Source organism: Budorcas taxicolor, chromosome X (assembly GCF_023091745.1).
Source record: "Budorcas taxicolor isolate Tak-1 chromosome X, Takin1.1, whole genome shotgun sequence".
Lineage (NCBI taxonomy): Eukaryota > Metazoa > Chordata > Mammalia > Artiodactyla > Bovidae > Budorcas > Budorcas taxicolor.
Window position 1 is genome coordinate 87,438,665 of NC_068935.1, and position 23,173 is coordinate 87,461,837.

Genomic DNA, 23,173 nt, shown 5'->3' on the forward strand with positions numbered 1-23,173 from the left:
CACATGCAAGGTAGTTACCTTAACACAAAATTCCAGAACAGAAATGTTGGGTCATAGGACCGCTTAAGGCTTTAGTTTTATTTGGATTTATCAACACTATTCTTACATTTTCTGGATCCCTCTCATGCTTAAAAATGCCTTTGTGCTCTTTCAGATCCTAAAAGCTTTCACACACCTCTGGGGAGACTAAAGACTCTCTTGAGGGCCACCGAACAGCTGCACTGAAAGAATTTGGAACGTTCAATCAGGGTTGGGAATGTTCAATCAGGGTTGGGAATGTTCTAGACACAGGACTGAAAGATTTTTGGTGTAGAGAAAAAAAAGAAAAACCCCTTTTGGGACTGAGATGTAACACTCCTTCAGGTGGGGCGGAGCCTCTATCTGGTCAGAGAGGGCTGTAACCATGGCCCACGTGACATACACATTACTGCACCGGCGCGGGGGAGTTACCTTGCACATCTCCGAGGCTTGGGCTTGGCAGGTGGTGGTGACTCTGCAGAGGTCCTGTTTCGGCGGCAACGAAAGGTAGGTAGATTTTCATTCCCTTTCTGATTCTCCACCAGGTGCTCTGCTGTCACACTTGGTTTGTGAACAGATATTAATGAGTGACTGTGAGCAAGGGGGATCTGGGTGGGTGGGTGCAATACCTGGCTTCCCAGGAGGAAGATCCTCGGGGGTCGTCATTGTTCTCTTTACCAGGCATCGCGGCTACGGCCCTTTGCAGTGGGGCAGAGCAAGGGAGAACGGTGGGCCACAGAGGGGAGAGAGGCAGTTGAAAGTAAAGCGAGTCTTGGGGGCATTACTTGAGATATCTGAGCCCTGGAAGCACCAGAACTGGCAACAGAACACATATTTGGGAGTCATCCTTTTGGAGACGGGGGAACCAGCCCACGCGGCTCACGGGAGACAGAGTGCGCAGGCCCAGGGTTGCGTGCCTTCCCGTCGGCCCTTGCGGTGAAGCGTGTGCAACACGGTCTGGGTGCCGAGCTTTGCGGGTTGTTTTAGCATCTGGATTCTTTCTACCTGGCTGAGACTCACCAGGTAGGTCCACAGATCAGTCCTATCTGGAGTTTAAGTGTGCGTGCATGTGAGGGGGAGCCAGCGGGCTTTAAACTGGCCGGGCGGTGTGGTCTTTAGTCTCTTGAGGAGGAAGGTCCTCGAGGTCGTCGTCTTTCTCCTCACAAGTGTTGCGGCCGCCATAGCTCTTGTCCTAGTGGTGGGGGAGTCGGGTGGAGTGGGGTAGGGGAGGGGTGGTGGTGGGTGGGAATGGGGGATGGGAGGCAGGGAGGAGGAAGGGGGTGGGCGGCAGAGAGCAGGGGGTCAGATGAACGTGGGGCTAGTCATGGGGGTGTTATTTGCTGTATTTGGGTCCTGGAGGCACCGGAACTGCTGACAGAGCACCCATCAGGGAGTCTTGGGGGGGGCGGGGCGGGGAGGCGGGGGGGGCGGGGAGCGGGGCGGGGCGGGGGGGCGGGGCAAGGGTGTAGCCCACGCGGCTCACGGGAGAGAGTGCGCATGCACAGGGTTGCTCACTTTCCAGTTGGCCCTTGGCGTGAAGAGTGCGCAAAGCGTTCTGAGTGCCGAGCTCTGCGGGTCGCGTCTTAGTGTCTGGGTTCTTTCTACCTGGTTGAGACTCGCCAGGTAGGTCTACAGATCTGTCCCTCTGGAGTTTAAGTGTGCGTGAGTGTGAGAGGGAGCCACTGGGCTTCGGGCGGGTTGGGCGGTGCGATCTGTGGCCTCTGTGGAGGAAGGCCCTTAAGTCGTCATCTTTCTTTCACCTTACAGGTTTTGTGGCCGCCATACCTCTTGTCCTGGTGGTGGGAGAGAGGGCGGTGCACAGAGGAGGGTAGGGGATCAGATGAAGGGTCGAGTCTTGAGGGTGCTATTTGAAGTACCTGGGTCCTGGAGGCCCTGACACTGACGACAGCACAGAATCCAGAGTTGGAAATGGGGAGCTGGACGTGGCCGTATATTACAAAATCTTTCCATATTCAAGGGTTAGAGAGTGAGATCGAATTTCTTTAGTAAGGTCATGCCTTTTTTTTATATCAAGTACTTGAAGGTCCTTTCTCTGCCAAATTGGCTGTGAGAGAAACAAAGGGGTTTGCAGACAGCCTTATTTGATGTTATTAATAACATTATATTGTAATAAAAAAGAATTTCCAACCAGCTTGGTAATAGTCCAGTATAGTCTTTTAAAATTAACTACATTCTCCAGTTCACCGTTTTCTACTTTCAGTGTGAAATATGAGTGCACGAGTAAGATCAAGATCTAGAGGAAGGGGAGATGGTCAAGAATCTTCTGATACTGCTGAAACTATGGCTGTAAGTGCTTTGATATCTTACTTCCATTAGCAGAAATTAATAAAAGAAAAATTTTAAAGTTTAACCAATATAGATCTGTTGTACAAAGGGCTATCTTGCTGAGAATAGTTGAGTGATGAATCTCATGACTGAGATATTGAGCAAGGAGACTTATGTTCTGGTATTGCCTGGATATGTATATTGGTATGAGCCTGGGAATCGTCCCTATGACTTCTCTATTGTGGTTATTAGTAAATAACACACAGTCTAGAAAAGATGAAGATGGTTTCCAGAATTACTGGTCCTTGTAGATAACTCCTTTCTTAGAGTATTTTCTCTATAGGAAGAGTAACTTTGTTAAGACTACTTACATAGAAACAGAAAAAGCCTCTTCAGATTATTGATTAGTTACCTCCATGTAGCATGTGTATTTGTGTTTTCTCTTGCCATAGTATTAATAACAGTACTTTTTATTTGCCCCTACTCTCCCCCCAAGGCCCGGAAACTAGGTGGCAAAAAATCTCAGCGCAAGGAACCACCGGCTAAGAATGTAGACATGGAACCTGGACAGGAGAAAGAAGGAGGAGCGTCTGTGGTTCAAGGTAAAGGGCATGGAAGGACAATTTGTATTTCATTTATGATGTTTTACTAGTGACAGGTATAAAGGGTTCCCTGAAAATTGGCTGGAAACCTGTTTGGTAAGGAAAAGATATATTTTTCAGCTGACTGCAGTCCCTCTCTGTGATAAGTTTTCCCTCCTTCAGCATTTTACTCACCTGTGTTTTAATTTGGCATGCTTGGGAAATGTATTTCTTGCCAAGGCCCTAAATTGGCAAATCAAAGGAAGCAACAATAAATTTTGACAAAATTATACCCTATTTTACTAGTTAAACTTGATCTTTTTGGAATGTTGTTTTCAGGGCTTCTGAAGTCATTGAATCAAAAGTTTAAGCAAAACTAGATATATTTTGGTTAGCTCTTAGATTGTAATTCAAATTTATAATGCAGAGAAATAAGAAATGTGAAACCCTATTGTAGTTGCTATTAAAAGTCTTCAATATTTTTGTCTTCCTGAACCATAATCTAGTTGTCACATATTTTCTTAACTTTTTACTTAGAAAAGTTTTAAAAAGTACAGAAAAGTTGTAAGAAGGCACGGTGTACTTCTGTATCCTCTTTACCTTAATTCAGCAATTGCTAATATTTTGCCATATACTATCCTTGCTTTAGGTATTAATATACATATTATTATTGCCAAACCATTTAAGAGTAAATTTCAAATACAGCTCTTTACTCTCTAATTCAGTAAGTATCTCCTAAAAACAGGGATATTCTCCTGTGTAACCCAATACAGGGATCAAATCAGGAATTTAACATTGAGAAAAAAATATGTAGTCAGTTAGCCTAGTAATAACCAGTTTTGTCAGTTGGCTTAGTAATGTTCTTTATAGCATTATTTTTTTCCTGACCCAGGATCCAGCCCAAGACTACCCATTGCATTTAGTTGTCATCTCTTTTGGTACTCCTTTAACCTGGAAGCATACCTCAGTATTTGTCTTTCATGATTAACATCTTTTAAAGGCCAAAACCAGTTGTTTTCATAAAATGTTCTTCAGTTTGGGTTTGTCTTATTTTTAAAGACTTCCCCCTCCCCCCACTCATTTATGAGGCTTCTTGGTGGCAGGTAATAACCTGGGTGCTGAGGATATAAATACAAATAAGAATGATTTCTGCCTTGAGTTCACAATCTTGTCAGAGAAATTCATGTAAACAGTAGCTGATCTAATGAGTGCAATAATAGATGTGTATATAGGTTACAAAGGAGACAACTAAGTTTGTTTTAAACAGTTTTAGAAAAAAGATTCAAAGAAGAGGTTAACATATGGACAATATAACTTCACTTTATAGCAAAAATCTTTAGTGGTCATTACATTTTTATGTATCACATTTAGGGTAATGCTAACCTCCAGTGCTTTATTTAATAGCATTAATTTATAGTTTGCCACTTATAGTAATAACTCTCTATTTATATCAGAACCTGAATTGGAAGGTTCCCGCCAGGAACTGGATGTGGAAAAGGTTGAGGGTGAGCTTGGAGATGGCCCTGATGTGAAAGGGAAGACTCCACCTAATGTAGTGCCTGCTGAAATTCCGGAAGGAGGTATATTTGTCTATTAAGAATGCAAGTTGTGGAATGGTTTTTTTTTTGCAATATTATTATACTTTAATAACAAGTTGTACATATAGAGATTATTTGAAAAGTAGTTCAGACACAAAACACTATATGAGGAAAAAAATGAATTGTCAGGTCCATGTTGTTGAATTATAAAACATGAAAGAAAGTATTATTACTTTGGAGTGGAAGTCCTTTTAAACCCAAGGCAAGTTATCAAATACTTCTTAAAGTACATAAATTAACATATTCCAGTGCTAATTGGATATCTAGGCAATACAATAGTATTTTTTTTTTAATTTTCCAGATTTTTCTCAAAAATCATTGTCTTTTAAATGCCAAAAAATATAGATGTGTATGTTTCTGCTTTTCTAGGTTGGTTTGCTGTTGTTTTTTTTTTTTTTTTAATTGTGAGCCTTGCTGAGAAATGGTAGTATTTTCCTTCCTATTTTAATGTCATCTGTCATGGCCATGGCTTAAAACTAGTATGACCGTCTAATTTTTATCATCCAAACCGGGGTACCCTTGAGAGTTAAAGGGAGTGCCGTGACTACTTATTCCAGGACAACAGGTGTGAATGGAACAAAATGCCACCTTACTTTATATAGGCTATATAATGGTTGAGCTAAATTAATAAAATACTTTCATATAAAAGAGATGAACCAAATGGAATGCTATTCTTTGCCTTCTCTTTGAAAAGTTCCAAGTATGACATTATTATTTTAACATACATATATAATTAGAAGGATACATGAAGTAAATGTATTTGAATAACACTGGGTTTGCTTGATTGTTTTACTTCTCAAAGTTTTTGGTTAATTTTATTTTAACTGAAATCACTGGCAGTTTTTGCTCATTCCTTAAATTTTCTTTAAATAGGCTAGTAGGATTTAATCTGTTCTGAGCCTGATTAATCTGTTTCTTCACACCACCAAAAAGAATGATACATTAAAAAAAATTAGTGTTCATATGCCTGAAAATGTTCATTAGCATGGAAGCATGTGCAGTAGTCAGGGTTCTGGTTTTAGTTTCATCTTATAAAATCCAAACTGTAGTGTCTTGTGTACCTTTTTTATTATCTAAGTGAAGTTCTAAGTAACGTACCACTGTTACATTTATGTTTTAGGTGATGGACAGTGAGAAGTTAAAAAGAAGACAAGCTGAAGCCATGCATATTGTTACGTTGATTATTTGGCTTGATCAGTTCTCTCAATAAAAATTTGCAGCTTCATGGAAAAAATCATGCATGTCTGGTCTAGTCTGTTCCTAGGAAGTTGATACTATTGTAAGTGGTATCTCAAAAGATTCTTCATGTTATGTTTAGAGCTGGTCTGTAGAAGTGCTGTTTATTTTGTGTGTGTGTGTGTGTGTAATGATTTTGTATCTGGCAACTTTGCTAAACTTACATTAATAGTTTATGTCTACTTTCTTTTAGATTTTCTACATACCCAATCATACTCTATACAGTTTTGTTTCTTCCTTTTAAATCTTTCTACTTTTATTTCTTGTCCTTACCTTATGACACTGGCTGAACCCTTTGAGTATAGTGTTGAATAGAAACGATGATAGTGGACATCTTTGTCATATGCCTGACCTCAAAGGGAAAATTTTCAATGTTCTACTATGATGTATGCTACAGGTTTTTTAAATTAGATCTCTATTAGATCAAAGTTCCTGTTTACGCCTAGTTTTCTAAGAGTACTTACCATGGATATTGGTTGAATTTTATCACACACTCATTCTGCATCTCTTAAGGTGATCTTGATGTTTCTCCACTAATCTGTTAATGTGGCATTCCTAGAAAACAGTTTGCATCATGATACAGTGACCCTTTTCTGTATTGTTGGATTCCTTTTCCTAATGTTGTGTTCAGGATTTTTGCATCTTTATGAGTTAAATTAGTCCATAATTTTTAAAATATACTCTCCATATTGGGTTTTTATATCAAGGGCTATCCTGGTTTTATAAACTGAGTTAATATAAATAGCCTCTTTTTCTGTTTGCTGGTAGAATTCATCTAACATTGGAAATATTTCTTAAATGTTTGATAGAATTTGTCAGTGAGGCCATTTGGGCCTGGAGTTCTCTTTTTAGGAAAATTTTAATGATTCAGTATCTTGGTTTCTATTCTTAAGTCAGTTTGGATAAGTTTTATTTTTATAGGACTTTGGCTATGTTATCTAAATTTTCATTACAAAAAGTTGTTCATAATAGCCTCCTGTTCTCCTCCTAATGTCTGCAGAATCTGTAGTAACACTGCCATTTTCATTCTTAGTACTAATAAATTGTGCCTTCTCTCTTGCATTTTTATCAGCCTCACCAAAGGTTAACTGATATTTTTGACTAGTCTTTTCAAAATAAAACCAACTTTTGGCTATACTGATTCTATCCTGTTTCATTTTTCGCCTTTATTATTTCTTCTTTATCTATTTGCTGTTCCTTTTCTAACTGCTGGAGATGTTTAGCTTATTAATTTTCAGCCTTTTAAGCATATACTTTAAAATTATAATTTTCTCTTCAAATAGGTCTTTCGTTACTCAAAATGTTCTAATTGTATTTCTGATTTCTTTGGATTTTGGATTACTTTTAAGTGTTAACTTTAAACATTTGAACACTTTCTTTTTGTTACATAGCACAAATAACTGATATAACTGTTTAGAAGAGACACAGCTAAAACACAAGAATTCAGAAAAGTTGAAAGTAAAAGGATGGACAAATGATAACTCTATGCAAAATAACTAAAAATAGGCTCTAAGATAAACAGGCATTACTAGAAATAAGGGACACTTCATGTAGAAAAATTGAATTTATTGTAGTTTAACAACAGTTTTAAATATGAATCTAATAGCATGGCTTCAAAATATAATAGATTGGCAGAGCCAACAAGGAGAAATCAGTAAGGCTATATAAGATTTGTACATAATTTGTTGTTGTTCAGTTGCTCCATCATGACCCACTCTTTGCAACCCCATGGACTACAGCATGCCAGGCTTCTGTACTACCTCCCGGAGTTTGCTCAGGTTCATGTCCATTGAGTTGATGATGCCATCCAATCATCTCACCCTCTGTTCCCCCCTTCTGCTCCTGCCCTCAAACTTTCCCAGAATCGGGGTCTTTTCCAATGGCTATTTGCATCAGGTAGTCAAATTATTGGGGCTTCAGCATCAGTCCTTCCAATGGAAATCCAGGGTTGATTTCCCTCAGGATTGACTGGTTTGATCTCCTTGCTGTCCAAGGGACTCTCAAGAGTCTTCTCCAGCACCACAGTTCAAAAGCACCAATTCTTTGGTGCTCAGCCTTCTTTATGGTCCAACCCTCACATCCACACATGACTACTGGAAAAACCATAGCTTTGACTATAGGGACCTTTGTTGTTAAAGTGATGTCTGCTTTTTAATATGCTGTCTAGGTTTGTCATAACTTTTCTTCCAGGTAGCAAGCATCTTTTAATATCATGGCTGCAGTTACTGTCCACAGTGATTTCGGAACCCAAGAAAATAAAATCTGTTACACATTGTACATTATAATTAACAGATTTTATGACGGAAAACTCAGTATTCAATAACATATTCAATACATTATTTTTGTTGCAGTTATTTATAAGAGGACATACACTGCTTTTCAGTTCTTTGAAATTTGTTGAGATGTGTTTTATGACCCAGCATGTGGTCAGTTTTTGTAAAAAAAAAAATTCCATACATGCTTGAATGTATATTCATTGTTGAACATGAGTGGTGTACTCTGCCTAACTTCATATTCCTGTTCTTCACTTACACTTCACAAGATTATTGTGCTTCACTTACACTTCACAAGATTATTGTGCTGTGGTCCCCTTACCCTGATAAGGCAAGGAACCCTTGGGCAATGGCTTCAGTCTTGCTGCTTTCCTAACTCTCCATTCGGCCTGTAGGAAACTAGTTCATTCTTGCCATACCTGCAGAGTGGTAGTAGAGCATGCTCCTAGACCGTGGTTTCTTTTTTCTCAGCTGTCACTGGCAGCTCTGCAAGCCTTTCTCTAAAACCACTAGGCAAAGACTAGGCTCCTGTTTCCAGGGGAAATATTTCAAGCTCTAAAAACTTGGTCATCACATTTCATTCTGGTTACAGCACTAGAATGGGTCTCTGATTTTCTACAGCTCAGTGAACATACAGATGGTGAGATGCCAGTCTTCCTTTTTAAATATGTTTCAAATGTCTTTGAGTGGATTGTTTAGCTCCCAATTCATTTGGTTTCAAATGGGGTGGGTAACTTACCCTCTCTCTAACCTAGTGCAGAGAGGATTTCTTTCACACCGGCCCTCACTGAGTTGACAACTCACAATTTAGGTACATTATTTTCAACAAATCCCTGTTTAAGGAGTTTTTTTCCTTCTTTTTTTTTTTGGTTGTGCCATGTGGCAAATGAGATCTTAGTTCCCTGACAAGGGATTGAACATGCACCCTGTGCAATGGAAGCATGGAGTTTTAACCACTGGACGGACCTCTAGGGAAGTCCCTGAGGAGTTTTCAAACTTACACTAATCCTGTTTTTATGTAGATGAGTTAGCCTAGCAGGATGAGAAAACGTATCAGTATTATCCCTTGCTCTTTAAAATGTTGTGTTAATTGCTTATTGTCCTGTTGTCAGTAGGCATTTGGATATAATGAATTTAGTAAATTAGCATTTGAAGCCATGAATCCACAGGACCGCACCTGGGTGGAGATTACATAGAAGAGCGCTAGAGGCAGAGCCCTGGAGCACTCTACTAAAGGCAGAACCTAAAAAAGGCTGCCAGAGAGGAAGGAACTAGGCGAGGTATCAAAATCTTAAGGAAATAATAAGTGGTCGGCAATTTAAAATACTGGTGAGAGGTCACACAAGAAGGGTAAAAAGGAATTCACTGTTAGTTTGGCAAGACATGTCACCAGAAACCTTGATAAGAGCCATTTTAGTGGGAGTTATGATAGAGAGGAAAGCCTGATTGAAAAGAAGTGAGAATGGGAGGTGAGCAAGTGGAGATAGTAATTATAGAAATTAATTTTTTATTGAGGTACAGTTGATGTACAATATAAATTTCAGGTGTAAAACAGTGACTAACAATTTTGAAGGCTATGCTCTGTTTATAGTTATAAAATAATGGCTATATTGCCTCTGCTGTAGAATATATCCTTATAGCTTATTTATCTTATACATAGTAATTTGTACCTCTTAATCCCCTACCTCTATCTTGCTCCTCCCCCTTCCCTCTCCCCACTGGTAATCATTCATTTTCTATGTCTGTGAGTCTGTTTCTGTTGTGTTATATTCACGTTTGTTGTATTTTTTAGATTACACGTAAGTGATATCATACAGCATTTGTCTTTCTCTAACTTGTTTCACTTAGAATAATACCCTCCAAGTCTATCCATGTTGCTGCAGATGACATTATTTCATTCATTTTTATGGCTGAGTAGTATTCCATTACATATATATTGCTATAATATATAATGGAGTAATATTCCATTATAATGTGGACTTCCTAGATGGTGCTAGTGGTAAAGAACCCACCTGCCAATGCAGGAAACTAACAAATAGGGGCTTGATTCCCTCGGTTGGTAAGATCCCCTGGAGAAGGGCATGGAAACTCACTCCATTGTTCTTAATTGGAGAATCCCCATGGACAGAGGAGCCTGGTGGGCTATGGTCCATAGGGTTACAAGGAGTTGGACATGACTGAAGCGACTTAGCACACATACATTTTATATATAATGGAATATTACTCAGCCATTAAAAATAATGAAATAACGTCATCTGCAGTAACATAGATGGACTTGGAGGGTCCCCAGTAGCTCAGTGGTAAAGATCCTTAGAGGTTATGAGGCTCAGAAAGATTATGAAGTGCTCTTGTTTGCACCTGCCATGTGTATTTCATGATAAAAAATGATAAGATTTTTATATTTTCCCCACAATGCTGATTTTGTGGTTTCTTTGAATATCTAATTTGAATATCAAATGTTTCTAGCAATCTCTTTTTCATTGCTGGGAGCCCCCTTCTGCCTGGTGATCTAAACACTTGCTTAGTTGGCCTTTAGGGTAATCCAGCAGTGCTATTGGTCCTTCAGGCTTTTACCCCTCCCAGTCCATCACCATGTATTGGATTGCTCTAAGATACAAAGAAAGCTTAGTCGCTCAGTCGTGTCCGATTCTTTGCAACCCCATGGACTGTAATCTACCAGGCTCCTCTGTCCATGGGATTTTCCAAGCAAGAATACTGGTGTGGGTCGCCATTTCCTTCTCCAGAGGATCTTCCTGACCCAGGGATCGAACCCAGGTCTCCCATGTTGTAGGCAGATGCTTTACTGTCTGAGCCACCAGGGAAGTCTAAGATACAAGGAAACCCAATACAACCTGGACCCTATGCTCAGTTTCTACATCTATCCTCTGAGAGCAGGAGAGAGGTGCCAGATGGTTGGAAAGTGTGTTAAATTAGGTGCCTATGAAAGCAGAGAACCAATTTTAGTGTTTCATCACACACCAGAAAGGGCAGGCATTTATTGGAAGGATACTGGGGTGCTTCAAGGGATGGAAACAAGAATTGGCTTAGGAATGGGAGGCACCGGGCAACTCTGGGGACCTCGGGTGTATAGGAACCAGCATTCTACCCTCTTTAAGGGCTCATGACTCCTGACAACCAACTCCAGCTTCTGACCCCGGGAGGCCTAGGCAGTACCCCATACCTGGAGGAAGAGGCCAGGAGGACGGGTGATGTCCATGCCAACCAGGGAGAACTCAGCCACAACATAATGGAGCAGTACAGCCCTACAGGCAGGACAGTGTGTACTGGGCCAAGGGCCGCCATCACTGGGGCTCAGGCACCAGACTCTTCCTGGAACACACTGTCTCTGACTCTCTGCTTCTCGTGAGACTCATCCTGACACCTGCCCTGGGCTGCGGGCTTCCCCTATGGCTCAGCTGGTAAAGAATTTACCTGCAGTGCAGGAGACCTGGGTTCGATCATTGGGTTAGGAAGATCCCCTGGAGAAGGGAAAGGCTACCCACTCCATTATTCTGGCCTGGAGAATTCCATGGACTGTATAGTCCATGGGGTCGCAAAGAGTCAGACACGACCGTGCAATTTTTCACTTCACTGGGCTGCACTCCCCGGGACCAGCACCTACAGCTGCCTCCCAGCATCCCCAAGCTGCCCAAGACCCAAGCCACTTGCTCTGGGCTCAGTCTTCGTGAGTACCTTAGTGCTGCTCCCCATGGCTCCCAGCTCAGCACAGCCGTGCCCTGAAGATGCATGGCCGCCCCTCCCCCTACACCGGTGGCTCCACACATGGAAGCTGGTTCCCTGCCACTCCCACCTGCTGCCTGGGCTGGGCCTCTGCTGGGCTTGAGGGTCTTGGGACAGTGTCCTGTAGTTCAGGCCCCTCTCTCAGCTGTAGGGGAGATGCCAGCAGTAGGCCTGGCCTTGTTGGGCCTTGTCCATCCCGCCACCCCCGGGGTGGCTAGCTCAGTGTCTCCTGGGCCAGAAGGCTGGCTGCCAAAACCTCAGCCCACCCGTGGCCTCGGGAGCCCGAGGGAAAGGTGCAGGGGAGGCGAGGAGCAGGCACGGACTGTGCAGAGCACCGATAAGATGGGCATGGGATGTGCCTCTTGGGGCCCAATGGCCTTGGGAGTTCTGCCCCTCTGTATCTGGGGTCCAGGCCTGCTCCAGAATGGAGCTTCATTCTTATGGGGCAGGGCAGAACCTGGGGTGGGCGGGGAGCCTCAGACAGGGATGGGAACCTGCTCAGCCTCAGAGATGCTGGCTGATCACTGCTTCTGCCAGCACTCCTCGCGACTCGGCCTCTGGGGGGATGTTTCCCAGCCCCAGGGGTGTTTCTGGACTAAGATACCCCTCTATCCCTGGCCCCGCAGTGCTGAGGGAGGATGCATGGACGAAGGGAAGGACAAGGAGAAAAGGGTTGTGTATGTGGGTGCAAAGCCTATACTCCAGGAATACTGCATGAGATACAAGATAATCTCTCCCCAGACGCCTTTGGTGGAGTGCAATGGACAGAGACCTGGATGAGAATCAAGAGAACTGAGTTGGCTTGTGGTTCTGCTTAACAACTGTGTATCTACTTGTAAGATGTAGACAGATGAGCCTCTTTGAATGTCAGCTTTGTTGCCTGTAAACTGGAGATAATTCTGACATCACAGGGATTTTACAAAGATTGAGACGAAAATGGCAGTGTTCAGAGAAAAGAGTTAGGCCTGTTGTAAAGGCACAATGGATGTTGGATGTATCAAAACCTGTTTTCTAGAACCAGAAATAGAGGCCAGACTACACTAGAAGTAAGGGCCAGCCACCTGCAGTCCACCCACAGACTTACCTCACTCCCTGGCATATCTCACCATACCCTGCAGCCTGTCAACTCCCTTCCTCTCCAATACTCACTGTCACCTGGGGCTTCAGCACACCAGACCACACTAACTTGCTCTCCAGTGCACAGGAGAGTGCAGTCAGTATCACACCCACCGCTTATAAATGAGGTCTTCAGGAATAGTGGTCTCAGCCTGCATCTGATAATCCAAGATGAGGTGCTAAGCTGAGCTATATGTTATGGAGCAATGTATGGGATGCAGTCCCGTGTGTGTGTGTGTGTGTGATATACATATAAAATCCACTTTCATATTCATTTAATATGATTATGGAAGAGTACAAAATTTTCATTTCTATGTAAATTTTTGGAGAAGAACCTAAGAAACTTAGTAGTGGTTATCACTAGGCAGTGAAACTGGGGTGGTGGGAAGGGAGACAAGGAGAGTTAAAAAAATTCTTACAAATCATTGTCATTTGAATATTTTTACTATGAGCATGTGTTACTTTTATAATACAGAAAACTTAATTCTGAACTTTTTATTTTGTATTGATTGGGGGATAGCCAATTAACAGTGTTGTGATAGTTTCAGTGAACAGCAAGGGGATTCAGCCATACATACACAGGCATCCATTCTCCTCCAAACTCCCTATAATAAAGAAAACTTTAAAGTAAAATGTATAAATAATAAATAGGTAGATACAGATGATAGAAAATGAATGATATGTAGACAGATAAAAGATGAGCTGGAAGATGAATATCTCCATGCCTGTTTCCTCATATATCAAATGGTACTTATTTCACAGGATTAATGTGAGGAACAAATGACAGAATGCATACAACCCCTTGGAACAGTTCCTGGCACACACTAGATGCTCAATAAATGTTCTCCTCACTGCAGTAACGGTGCTGAGAAAGATAGGCTGGCTGAATGTGATAATCTCTTTTGCCACCTTGTGGTGAGTGTATGCCATGCAGGAAGGTCAATGCCAGTAAGAAGCATCAACCCTCTTGGCCTTAGTGGGGAAGGCAGACCTATGACTTTAAAAAAAATAAACAAGCAACTTTCTAAATAGGTAGCCAGATGAGACTTATAGTCCTCTACTCATTGCTTCCTGTTTCAACCCCAGCCATGAAAGTGTCGTTGAGAAACTTACAACCAGTGCATTGACTGGTTTCCTGCTTGTTTTCAAGTCTCTATGTATCAGTCTTCTTAGTTGCAAGCGAAAAAACCCATTCTAGCTTCCTTAACCAGAAAGCGGATTTTTAAAAAACTGTCATTAGGCAGAGTTCAAGGAAATCTCCAACAGATGAGAGGATCTGGCTTGGGGGCTTCTCAGTCAAAAATTGGTCCCATCCATCTCCTCTGGGGACAGCTACTGCTGAGGCTGAACCTGGGACTGTGCCACTGGGACACCTACTACAGTTGTTTGTGAAACCTCGGCACCTCACAGCCATGCTCCACCACTGTCACCAGGCATGGATTCCACTGGATGATTGTCTCCTTACTTGTTTCTCTCTCCTGAATGGAAGTCTTTATTTTAAAAAAAAATTTATTTGAAGAATAGTTGATTTACAGCATTGTGTTAGTTTCTGGTGTATACAGCAAAGTGATTCAGATATATATATAGTTTTTTTCTTAAAAAATTTTTTTTTGGCTGTGTCGGGTCTTAGTTGGCATATCTGTCTTTGGGCTCAGTGGTTGTGGTGCATGGGCTTAGTTGACCTGCCCAGTAGGATCTTAGTTCCCCTACCAGGGATCAAATCCTCATCCTCTGCACTAGAAGGCAGATTCTTAACTGCTGGACTACAAGGGAAGTCCCATATATTCTTTTTCATATTCTTTTCCACTATGGTTTATCACAGGATATTTTCTGCTTGGCTAACTTCATTTCTGTCTTTTTTTATTGGCATATAGTTGCTTTACAATGTTGTTTCTGCTGTACAACAAAGAGAATCAGCTATTATGTATACATATATTCCCTCCCTCTGAGTCTCCCTCCCACTCCCCAACCCCACCTTTCTAGGTTATCACAGAGCATCAAGCTGAGCTCCCTGTATCATGGGATACTGAATGTAGTTCCCTATGCTATACAGTAGGACCTTGTTTATCCATCCTACATATAATAGTTTGCCTCTGCCAACCCCAAACTCCTAATCCTTCCCTCTCCCATCCTCTCCCCCTTGGCAACCACAGATCTGTTCTCTGTCTCTATGTGAATCTTTTGCTGTCTCATAGATAAGTTCATTTGTGTCATATTTTAAATTCCACATATAAGTGATATCATATGGTATTTGTCTGACTTACATCACTTAGTATGATAACCTCTAGCTGACCTGAAGTCTTGATGGAAAACATCTGATTAGTGGAGCCTGGGACTCACACCTCTCCTCCCAGCTGAGTTCTGTTTTCCCTCTTACAGAGGCGGAACTCAATGTGGTGGTTTAGTTGCTAAGTCATGTCCGACTGTTTGCAACCCTATGGACTGTAGCCAGGCAGACTCCTCTGTCCATGGGATTTTCCAGGCAAGAATACTGGAGTGGGTCACCATGTCCTTCTCCAGGGGATCTTCCCCACCCAGGGATCGAACCTGGGTCTCCTGCTTTCTATAAATTTAGAAAGGCTTTTCAGAAGAGGCTGGATAGGGCAGAGGGTGATGCTCTGTCCCTAAGGAAAGGATATTGAGTGTGTATACCTCAGAGTCCCATGTTCCTTCCTGTTTCGCAACAGGTTATAGATATGGTCCAGGCGCTACTGGGGATTTAGGTCTATCTGAGTCTGTGGTCAGAGTCTGTACTGTTCATCCAGGGGGCAGACCATGGCGAGACCAGATGGGAGAATTCTTTTAGGCTTGGCCCTCCATGGGGGCAGGGGCCATGTCTGTCTGGTTACTACTGTATCCCCTAGCATCTAGCTCGGTGCCTCCACACATGATTGAAGGAAGGAAAGATACCATGAAAGAACAAATTAGGTTGGCCACTTTCCTTATGTAGTTGTAAATTTTCACTGACGCTTAGGGACCTTAATCTTAGCAGAAGCCTAAAAGATGCTCTCTTAGGAATATCTTGTTAGATAAGGGAGATTAAAAAAGAAGTAGCTTTACTCTCACCGGACTACAACTTCACATAAGGTTTCTGTCTCCCCTCCAGGAGGGTTCTGTCCAAGCAGACACATTGTCTCCATTCAGAGGGAAAGGACAACCAAGTAGGTGTCAATAGGTTTTACTGTCTAACTAGATATGTTCTTGAAAAAAATCTGCTCTCAGAACATATTTCCATGGAGGCTGGCAACCCCAGGTATTGAGGTTCACTTTTTTTTTTCCCATGTATCATTTGTACAGCTCATTTGTTGAGGAGATTCTTCTTTTTGGCATGCTTGTGAAAAATTAGTTGAATAAATGCAAGTTGATTCATTTTAAATATATATTTCCAGGGGGGATGCATGCAAGATTCATTAGAATTGTTCAAGATGGCTGGGTCTGAAGGCCTGTTGGAATTGAACTTTGACATCCAACGCTTGCCTCAGCCGGTAGCTTCAATTGGGATTTGCTCTACTCATCACTGCGTGGTGAGTCGCGTGGTGAGTTCTCATCTCTGGTTGTGCCTACCGAAAGACACAGACCACCAGGGGGAGCAGGTGTGCCTCCGCTGTGGTAGATCATAGCCATTCCTGTTTGGAACCGTTCCGCCCCCCGCACCCCCCCCCCCCCACCCCGCTCCCGCCGCTCTGGGAAATACTGTTGCTCTGCAACAGAGAAACGAGTTGTGCGGGGCCCCTACCTCTATCAGTCACCAGCCCTAAGTGAGACATGGCATGCAAAGGGCTGCCTTCAGATCCCATCTTCTACAGCCCTTTGGAACTTTCTGGCCACCCAAAGTGCTGCCTGTCATCCTTCACTATTTTGAGGGTCCCCAAGACTACCCACACATTCAGTGAATTCGCTAAAAGGATTCAAGGGACTCAGTATATAATTATCCTCACAGCTAAGGTTTATTACAACAACAGGATCTACAATAAGATCAGCAAGTCCACTCTTCCCCAGGAATGAAAACACATGATATGTGGATGATGTTTTTATCCAAAGAAGCTCACTCAGTGTCTGAGAGTTTTTTTTTTTTTAATTGGGGGATGGTGACTGGACACCCTCTGCCTAGCATGTACCAAAATTCCAGACTCTCAGAAGGAAAGCAGGTGTTCAGTATAAATGACACTCTACAAACAGGTTAAGCACAAAGAATCACACTTATCAATTAGGGAATGGGTAGTGTGCTGTGTTAATAGTCTTATTACTGCTGTGACAAAATTTCACACACTTAGAAGTTTAAACTATACAAATTTATTCTCTTAGAGTTCTGGAGGTCATAAGTCCAGTACTGGTCTCACCAGGCTAAATTCCAGGTGTCAGCAGGGTTACATTCCTTTCGGAGGCCCTAGAGGAGGGTCTGTTTCCAGCTTACTCAGGTTATTGGCAGAATTCGGTTCACAGGTCCTTGTTTTCTTGCAAGGATAACCTGAGGGCTGTTCCTAGCTTCTAGAGGCCACCACATTCCTTGGCTTATGGCCTCTTTCTCCATTTTAGAACCCAGAACAGTGAGTCAAATCCTTTTCAAGGCATATCTTTCTGACTCCTCCTCATCTCTCTGGCCACAACTGGGAAAGTTTCTTTGCTCTAAAGGATTCATGGGATGAGATTAGGCTCACCCAGATAATCCCAGATCATCTCCTTATCTCAAAGCCCTTAACTTTAATCACACCCACAAAAAACCTTTTGTCATATAAATTGAATATGTTATCAAGTAACATATTCATAGGTTCCAGGGATTATAACATACATCTTTAGGCAGCTACTATTCTGCCTTCAACAGCCAAGTTCCCAGATGCCAGCCAAAGACCAACCTTGAAAGCAGGCCTTTCTAAAGACAACTTAAGATTGTCTAAAGTCAACTCAAGGTCTCAGTTCAGTTCAGTCACTCAGTCATGTTCGACTCTTTGCAACCCCATGAATCGCAGCACGCCAGGCCTCCCTGTCCATCACCAACTTCCGGAGTTCACTCAGACTCACGTCCATCGAGTCAGTGATGCCATCCAGCCATCTCATCCTGTCGTCCCCTTCTCCTCCTGCCCCCAATCCCTCCCAGCATCAGAGTCTTTTCCAATGAGTCAACTCTTTGCATGAGGTGGCCAAAGTACTGGAGTTTCAGGTCTGTTCTAATAACTATTTTCTGCACACCAATGCATACTAAGAAAGGTGACATTATGAGCAATAGGTGATATCACTTTCCAATAGTGAGTGACCCCTCTAGTGCTTGTGAAGTCTTGGGATTTGTAGAAAACTGGCCCCATGGCTCAGTGCACAAAGAAGCCCTTATGCTCCAGACACACTCCAATCTTGAGGCTGCACAGGCTGTCTCCTCCCCAACCCTTTCAACCCTCAGAAGAGCCAAAAGACTGTTAGGCTTTAGTGGTTATTAGCATTGGGCTCTCCAGAAAATAGATTACCATTTAAATTATTAGCTATGTACCAAAAGCAAGTTATATATTCTCTCTTATTCTTATTTCCTCATCTCCTTGTAGGTATAACAACACTATCTTACAGATTTAAATGAGACAATGCACATAATGCATGTGCAAGACAATATTTCCAGATCATAATGGCTAGTGGGCTAGGAGATAAGACATTCGGGGTGGGGGGCAAAACTAAAATCTATTTTCACAAGGAGCTTCCTCTTGGGGGAGAAATAAAAGAGTTATGGAATCATTTTTTAGAATTTAGTCTGGTCTTTTTTTCCCCTTTTTGAACCCTTATCTCTTTATTGACTAACTTATTTCTCTTTCTTTCTGTGAAAGTGTGACATTGTGAATCATTAACCTTTGTTTTTCACCCTCAGCTCCAGCTTGCCCTTGTACTCCTGGCCCTGCCTCAGACTCAGCACGTCCACAGTTTTTGCCCCAGGGTAGAGTTATTTTAGCAGAAATGCAAATAGACTCAAAGAGCCCAAGATCAGCTTTTGAGTTTCAGAAGAGATTTCAGAAAATTTACACAGAGGAAATAGAACTGTAAGAAAGGCTTTCTGAGCCATGAGATCTTAGGCTTCCTGAACACTAGGAGATAAGGACCCAGCCTATCTACAAGCATAGAAGAATATGCCTGTAGTGGTCTGTCCAAAGGCATCCAGCCATCTCACACTAGATGAAAATCCCACAGACTGAAAGGAGGGCTGAGAGGGAGGCAAGGAGATATTGATGACATTCAAGGTCAGGGAACTGCATCCCCCATTTCAGACTCCACTGAAGCCTTAAGGAGAAGAAGATATCTCTCTGTGTGTCTCTGTCTCTTCCTACTCCCCCACCTCCATCCCCACAGGATTTGGGCTCCTTCTCATCTCCAAATATCATGATGGTATGACCTGGAGTATAAGAGGGGCCAATCAAGTACCAGAAAGGCTTTTTAAAAGCCTGGGCCTTGGGATTGAGAGAGGAAAAGAGTCTGTGATTTTCATAGAAGGTCCAACACCAACTATCAGGGTAGGAGGGGGTTGCAACCAAAGTCCTGTATTATTAAAGATTTAGAGTTTGCCTGGTGTGGGTCCTTAGCAAACTACCTCAGGTTCTCTGAGAAAAAATACACTGCCATCCTGGTGTGAGAGTCACTATGAGGTAAAGACTCCATTCCTCTCATGATGAGAACAGCCATGAGTTCTCCTGACAGCACAATGACAATGTATAGGTCACAACAGCTGAACAAAACACACCTGGACAGAGAACCATGGGCTCTGCGGTTACTTGTTGGTTAGATGATATCAGGACAGAGTTTGGAGGCACCAAAATTGAGGCAGATTGAAATTATGAACAACTCAGTGATATCCAATCCCTTCTGCCTGCAACTACTAGCCTCCCATGTCTTCTCACTAGCAACCCTCTGACTTTGGGGTAAGCTTCATGTAAGCACCACAGAAAATAAATAAAAAGACCCTGTGAGCACTATATAGCATGGATTAAAAACAAATGAATATTGTTCTTGCAGCTGGGTTGCATGGATGTACATCAGGGGGAACCATGAGTCCCACTGAATAATAGGCAAACTGTAGTGTATAAGTTGATTTTTGCACATTTTTCAAGGAAGAGGAGCTGTGAATGTGATCAGGTTCTCAGAGGGTTCAGAGATGTACATTTTTGCAGGAGGGCCTCCTGGATCTGTGCTTTATTTATCTGTGCACCCTATGAGAACTCATTTATAATTGCAATGTCATGGTTTCCCTGCCTGTGGAGTGGAAAAAACAATACTAAGCACACAGAGTTATTGTGAGGAATTAATTAGAAGGTGCTTTGTAAATAAATTGATTTTAAAATAAGTGGTATTCTTGTGTTAGCCCTCTTTACCACCCCAAAATGAATAGCTCTATTAAATAATAAGCATTTGGTTGAGATTTTTGATATCAGAGATACACAATTTTTTAAAAAAAATATATGTGTATGCAGTTTATAAGTGACATAATGATGTGATTACTATTTTATTTTTTCAAGGAATAATTTTCATAGATCATTTGATATTGTGGCTCTAAAAATGATGATGATGATGATGATATGATAATTCCTTGTACTTGCATAGTCAGTAGTCCTCTCATTTACCTAATTGGTTGTTGACAAAGCCCTCCTCTTACTCTTGTAAATGAAATGAGGCTATTGCTGGGTCCACAGTGTTTGGTTGCCATGGTTTGAGTTCGTTTCATAAGCTGTTGCTTGGCAATCCCACGCGTCAGCTGGCTCTTTTTCCTCAGCACTCACCACACACTGAAGTATAATGAGACTGAGACTGGGCAAAGGAGGATAATGGCCCCTGAGTGCTTTCTATCTTCCCCCACAGTGCTGTTACCATGATGTTTGACAAATGAGTTGAAAGCAGAGGAATGAAGTGGTTACAAACATGGGATTTAGAGTCATGCAGACCTGGGTTCAAATTCAGGCTCAGGATCTGGCTCGATGTTTCCTTTAGCTATTCACTTAGAGAAGCCAATCTGAGTCTCTGTTTTCCCATGGGGATAATTACATTCAGCTCCTAGAGTGGTTGTGAGGATTGAAGGAGAAAATCCATGGAAAGCACCTGCACACAGTAGGGGCTTGGTAGGTGTAACCTTTGCTAATAAGGGTGATCGGAGGTGGTGGAACCACAACTTTCCTTGTTCTGCAGTAAAATGCCCTGATGTCATGGTCAGGTTGGATTTTATTTGTATAGTTATGTCCCAGTTTCCTTTAAGCATAAGACTGAGTGGGCCCAGTGCAAATTCATGGAGTAAAAGAGAAATTTATAAATAATCAGGACCAAGGAAAAGAACAGGGGGTGTTAGTACCAAAAGGAAAACAAGTGGGGATGCAGCAGACAAAAAATATCAATAGAAGATGCCCACTCCAGGTAGTGAGTGGGTAGGTGCTAGACATTCAAAGGGGCTTGCATGGGGGATGCCCGTCTCCTCCCTAGACAAGCACATGCCCACAGGCAGTGGTGTATTGGTGAAACAGCTCTCAGGGAGAGAAAACCCCTGATTTGTAGCATTTGCCTATTTCTATGGTGTAAATGCTCCCACTAGGGCTGATTTCAAGTTGCCAATACAATGTCATGAACAGAAATGTGGAGTTGGAAAGAGATGCCCACAATCCACTCTCCCAAGGCCTTTAGAGACTGCTCTAGCCCAGAACTAATCCCTTCCCTAAGGGCATCTTTCCTGTTTTGTTCTCATTGCTGGGCATCCCTAAAAAGCTTCCGTCTGTTTTTATAGCAGTTTAGGGAGATCAATTCTCAAGCCTGCTCTTCTGGCCTTCATTTTCCCAGACAGGAAGGATATAGCTGAGGAAATCTCTTGCGCAAGCCCAGCCCCCACCTTTTTATAGACTGGCTTCTGTGGCCTTTCTGCCCCAGGGCTGGGACCCCATGACCTTCCCCGGATCCATAGGAGACTTGGGACCTAGACTTAGGACCTAAGAATCACCTAGGTAAACGTACTATTTGAGGTAATCTCTTCTTTCAAAGTTATCTTTGTTTACCTTTTTTTGTGTAACCCAACTCAAACATGCCCTGGTCATGGTCTTTCATATTCTTAGTTCTACAACATATATAACCTTAGTATTTTTTATATGTGTCACCAACCAGTTTTAAAAAGAACCAGTTTTTAAATAAACCTGTGCAACTGTACTATTTCTTAAAGTGGTAGTAGAATTTCAGTGCAGTTGTCTGATTCTCAGAGCTGGAGTAAACAAACAACTGTGTGTGGGGGGTGGATTCCCTTATGGCCTGTTTGGTTTCAGGTGTCAGTCACTGATTTTCAGTCACAAGAGTAGGCACGTTGACCAGCTTTTGGTGAAAATATGTCTTTTACAGTTTATTTGGTCCATTATTTGTATTTCCTCCCCACTCACTATCTGACAATTTCCAGTTGAATGGCTTCTGCAGATTCAGTGCCCTAAATACACTGTCTCCCCTACAGATCAGCTGAAAATACCAGGATGTTTATGTTGCATAAGCAGCAGAAGAGAATATTAGATGTGATATCATATAACTTTCTAAGGAAGGTAGATTTAGTAACAGAAGAGGGTTTTTGAGGGGAGTGTGAGGAGCTAGGTACAAAGTCATTAACTTTATAATTAATGGCCTGTCATAGGGAGTGAGGGATAAGCTTCCAGAAGTCGGTGGAATGCATAAGTTTGGAGGGAGAAGCTAGGGGAGACAATAATTTCCCTGAAAGAGCAAGAGGAAAGATCAAGACTGCCTGGGCAAGATCCTCTGAAGGAGAGAACGATGCATGGGAAAATGGAAGACTGTTGGGTGAAGGTGCAGGTGGGCGGGACAAGGTGGAGTTGATCACTAGAGACTAAAAAGAAAGCTGTAGGAGATGAAATAATATCTAATGGCAACTTTCAAGTTAAATTCTATGGGAGCAACCCCTCACATTGGCATAGCTCCCCTTAGGAAATCTACAGTTTAATTCTACAAACCTCACTGTTGTGATTTTCTATGGGGGATATGAACAAAATCTGGTTTCAAGGTTTAGATAAGGAGAAAAACAGAGCCCATGAATCAGAGTAGCAGATGTGGGGCTTATAAACACACACGTGAAGGAAGGGATATCTTTGCATGAAGAGATCTACTGTTCACCACCCACTGGTTAGGGTAACGTGGAGGGTATTTACTGTGCCTTGCTAGAGGACCACAGGTCAGAGAGACATGGGGAGGACCCAGATGGAGTCTCCTTGAATGTGAGCCTATAGGCTTGTGGAACTCTTCCTTAAGCTATCCACCCAGAAATGGGCCTGGCCTTCATGATCCCCAAAGATGTACTTAGGAGGGGTAGGCCCCCACTGGGGACAGTCTTGCT

The 23,173-nt window shown here is 42.4% G+C and overlaps 1 protein-coding gene across 1 annotated transcript; it reads left to right on the plus strand.

Annotated features, from left to right (window-relative positions):
* Window positions 1–2,247: 2,247 nt before the first annotated feature.
* PAGE4 (PAGE family member 4) lies at window positions 2,248–5,361 on the plus strand. Its single transcript, XM_052662709.1, has 4 exons — window positions 2,248–2,325; window positions 2,801–2,906; window positions 4,340–4,465; window positions 5,357–5,361. The coding sequence occupies exons 1-4, from the start codon at window positions 2,248–2,250 to the stop codon at window positions 5,359–5,361; spliced, it is 315 nt and encodes a 104-aa protein (XP_052518669.1).
* Window positions 5,362–23,173: the final 17,812 nt, after the last annotated feature.

Bases quoted from the DNA above. Each gene is read 5' to 3' on its own strand.
- PAGE4 (XM_052662709.1), top strand. From the start codon at position 2,248: ATGAGTGCACGAGTAAGATCAAGATCTAGAGGAAGGGGAGATGGTCAA. The intron at 2,326-2,800 runs GTAAGTGCTTTG...TCTCCCCCCAAG, and splicing joins ATACTGCTGAAACTATGGCT to GCCCGGAAACTAGGTGGCAA. The intron at 2,907-4,339 runs GTAAAGGGCATG...TATTTATATCAG, and splicing joins AGGAGCGTCTGTGGTTCAAG to AACCTGAATTGGAAGGTTCC.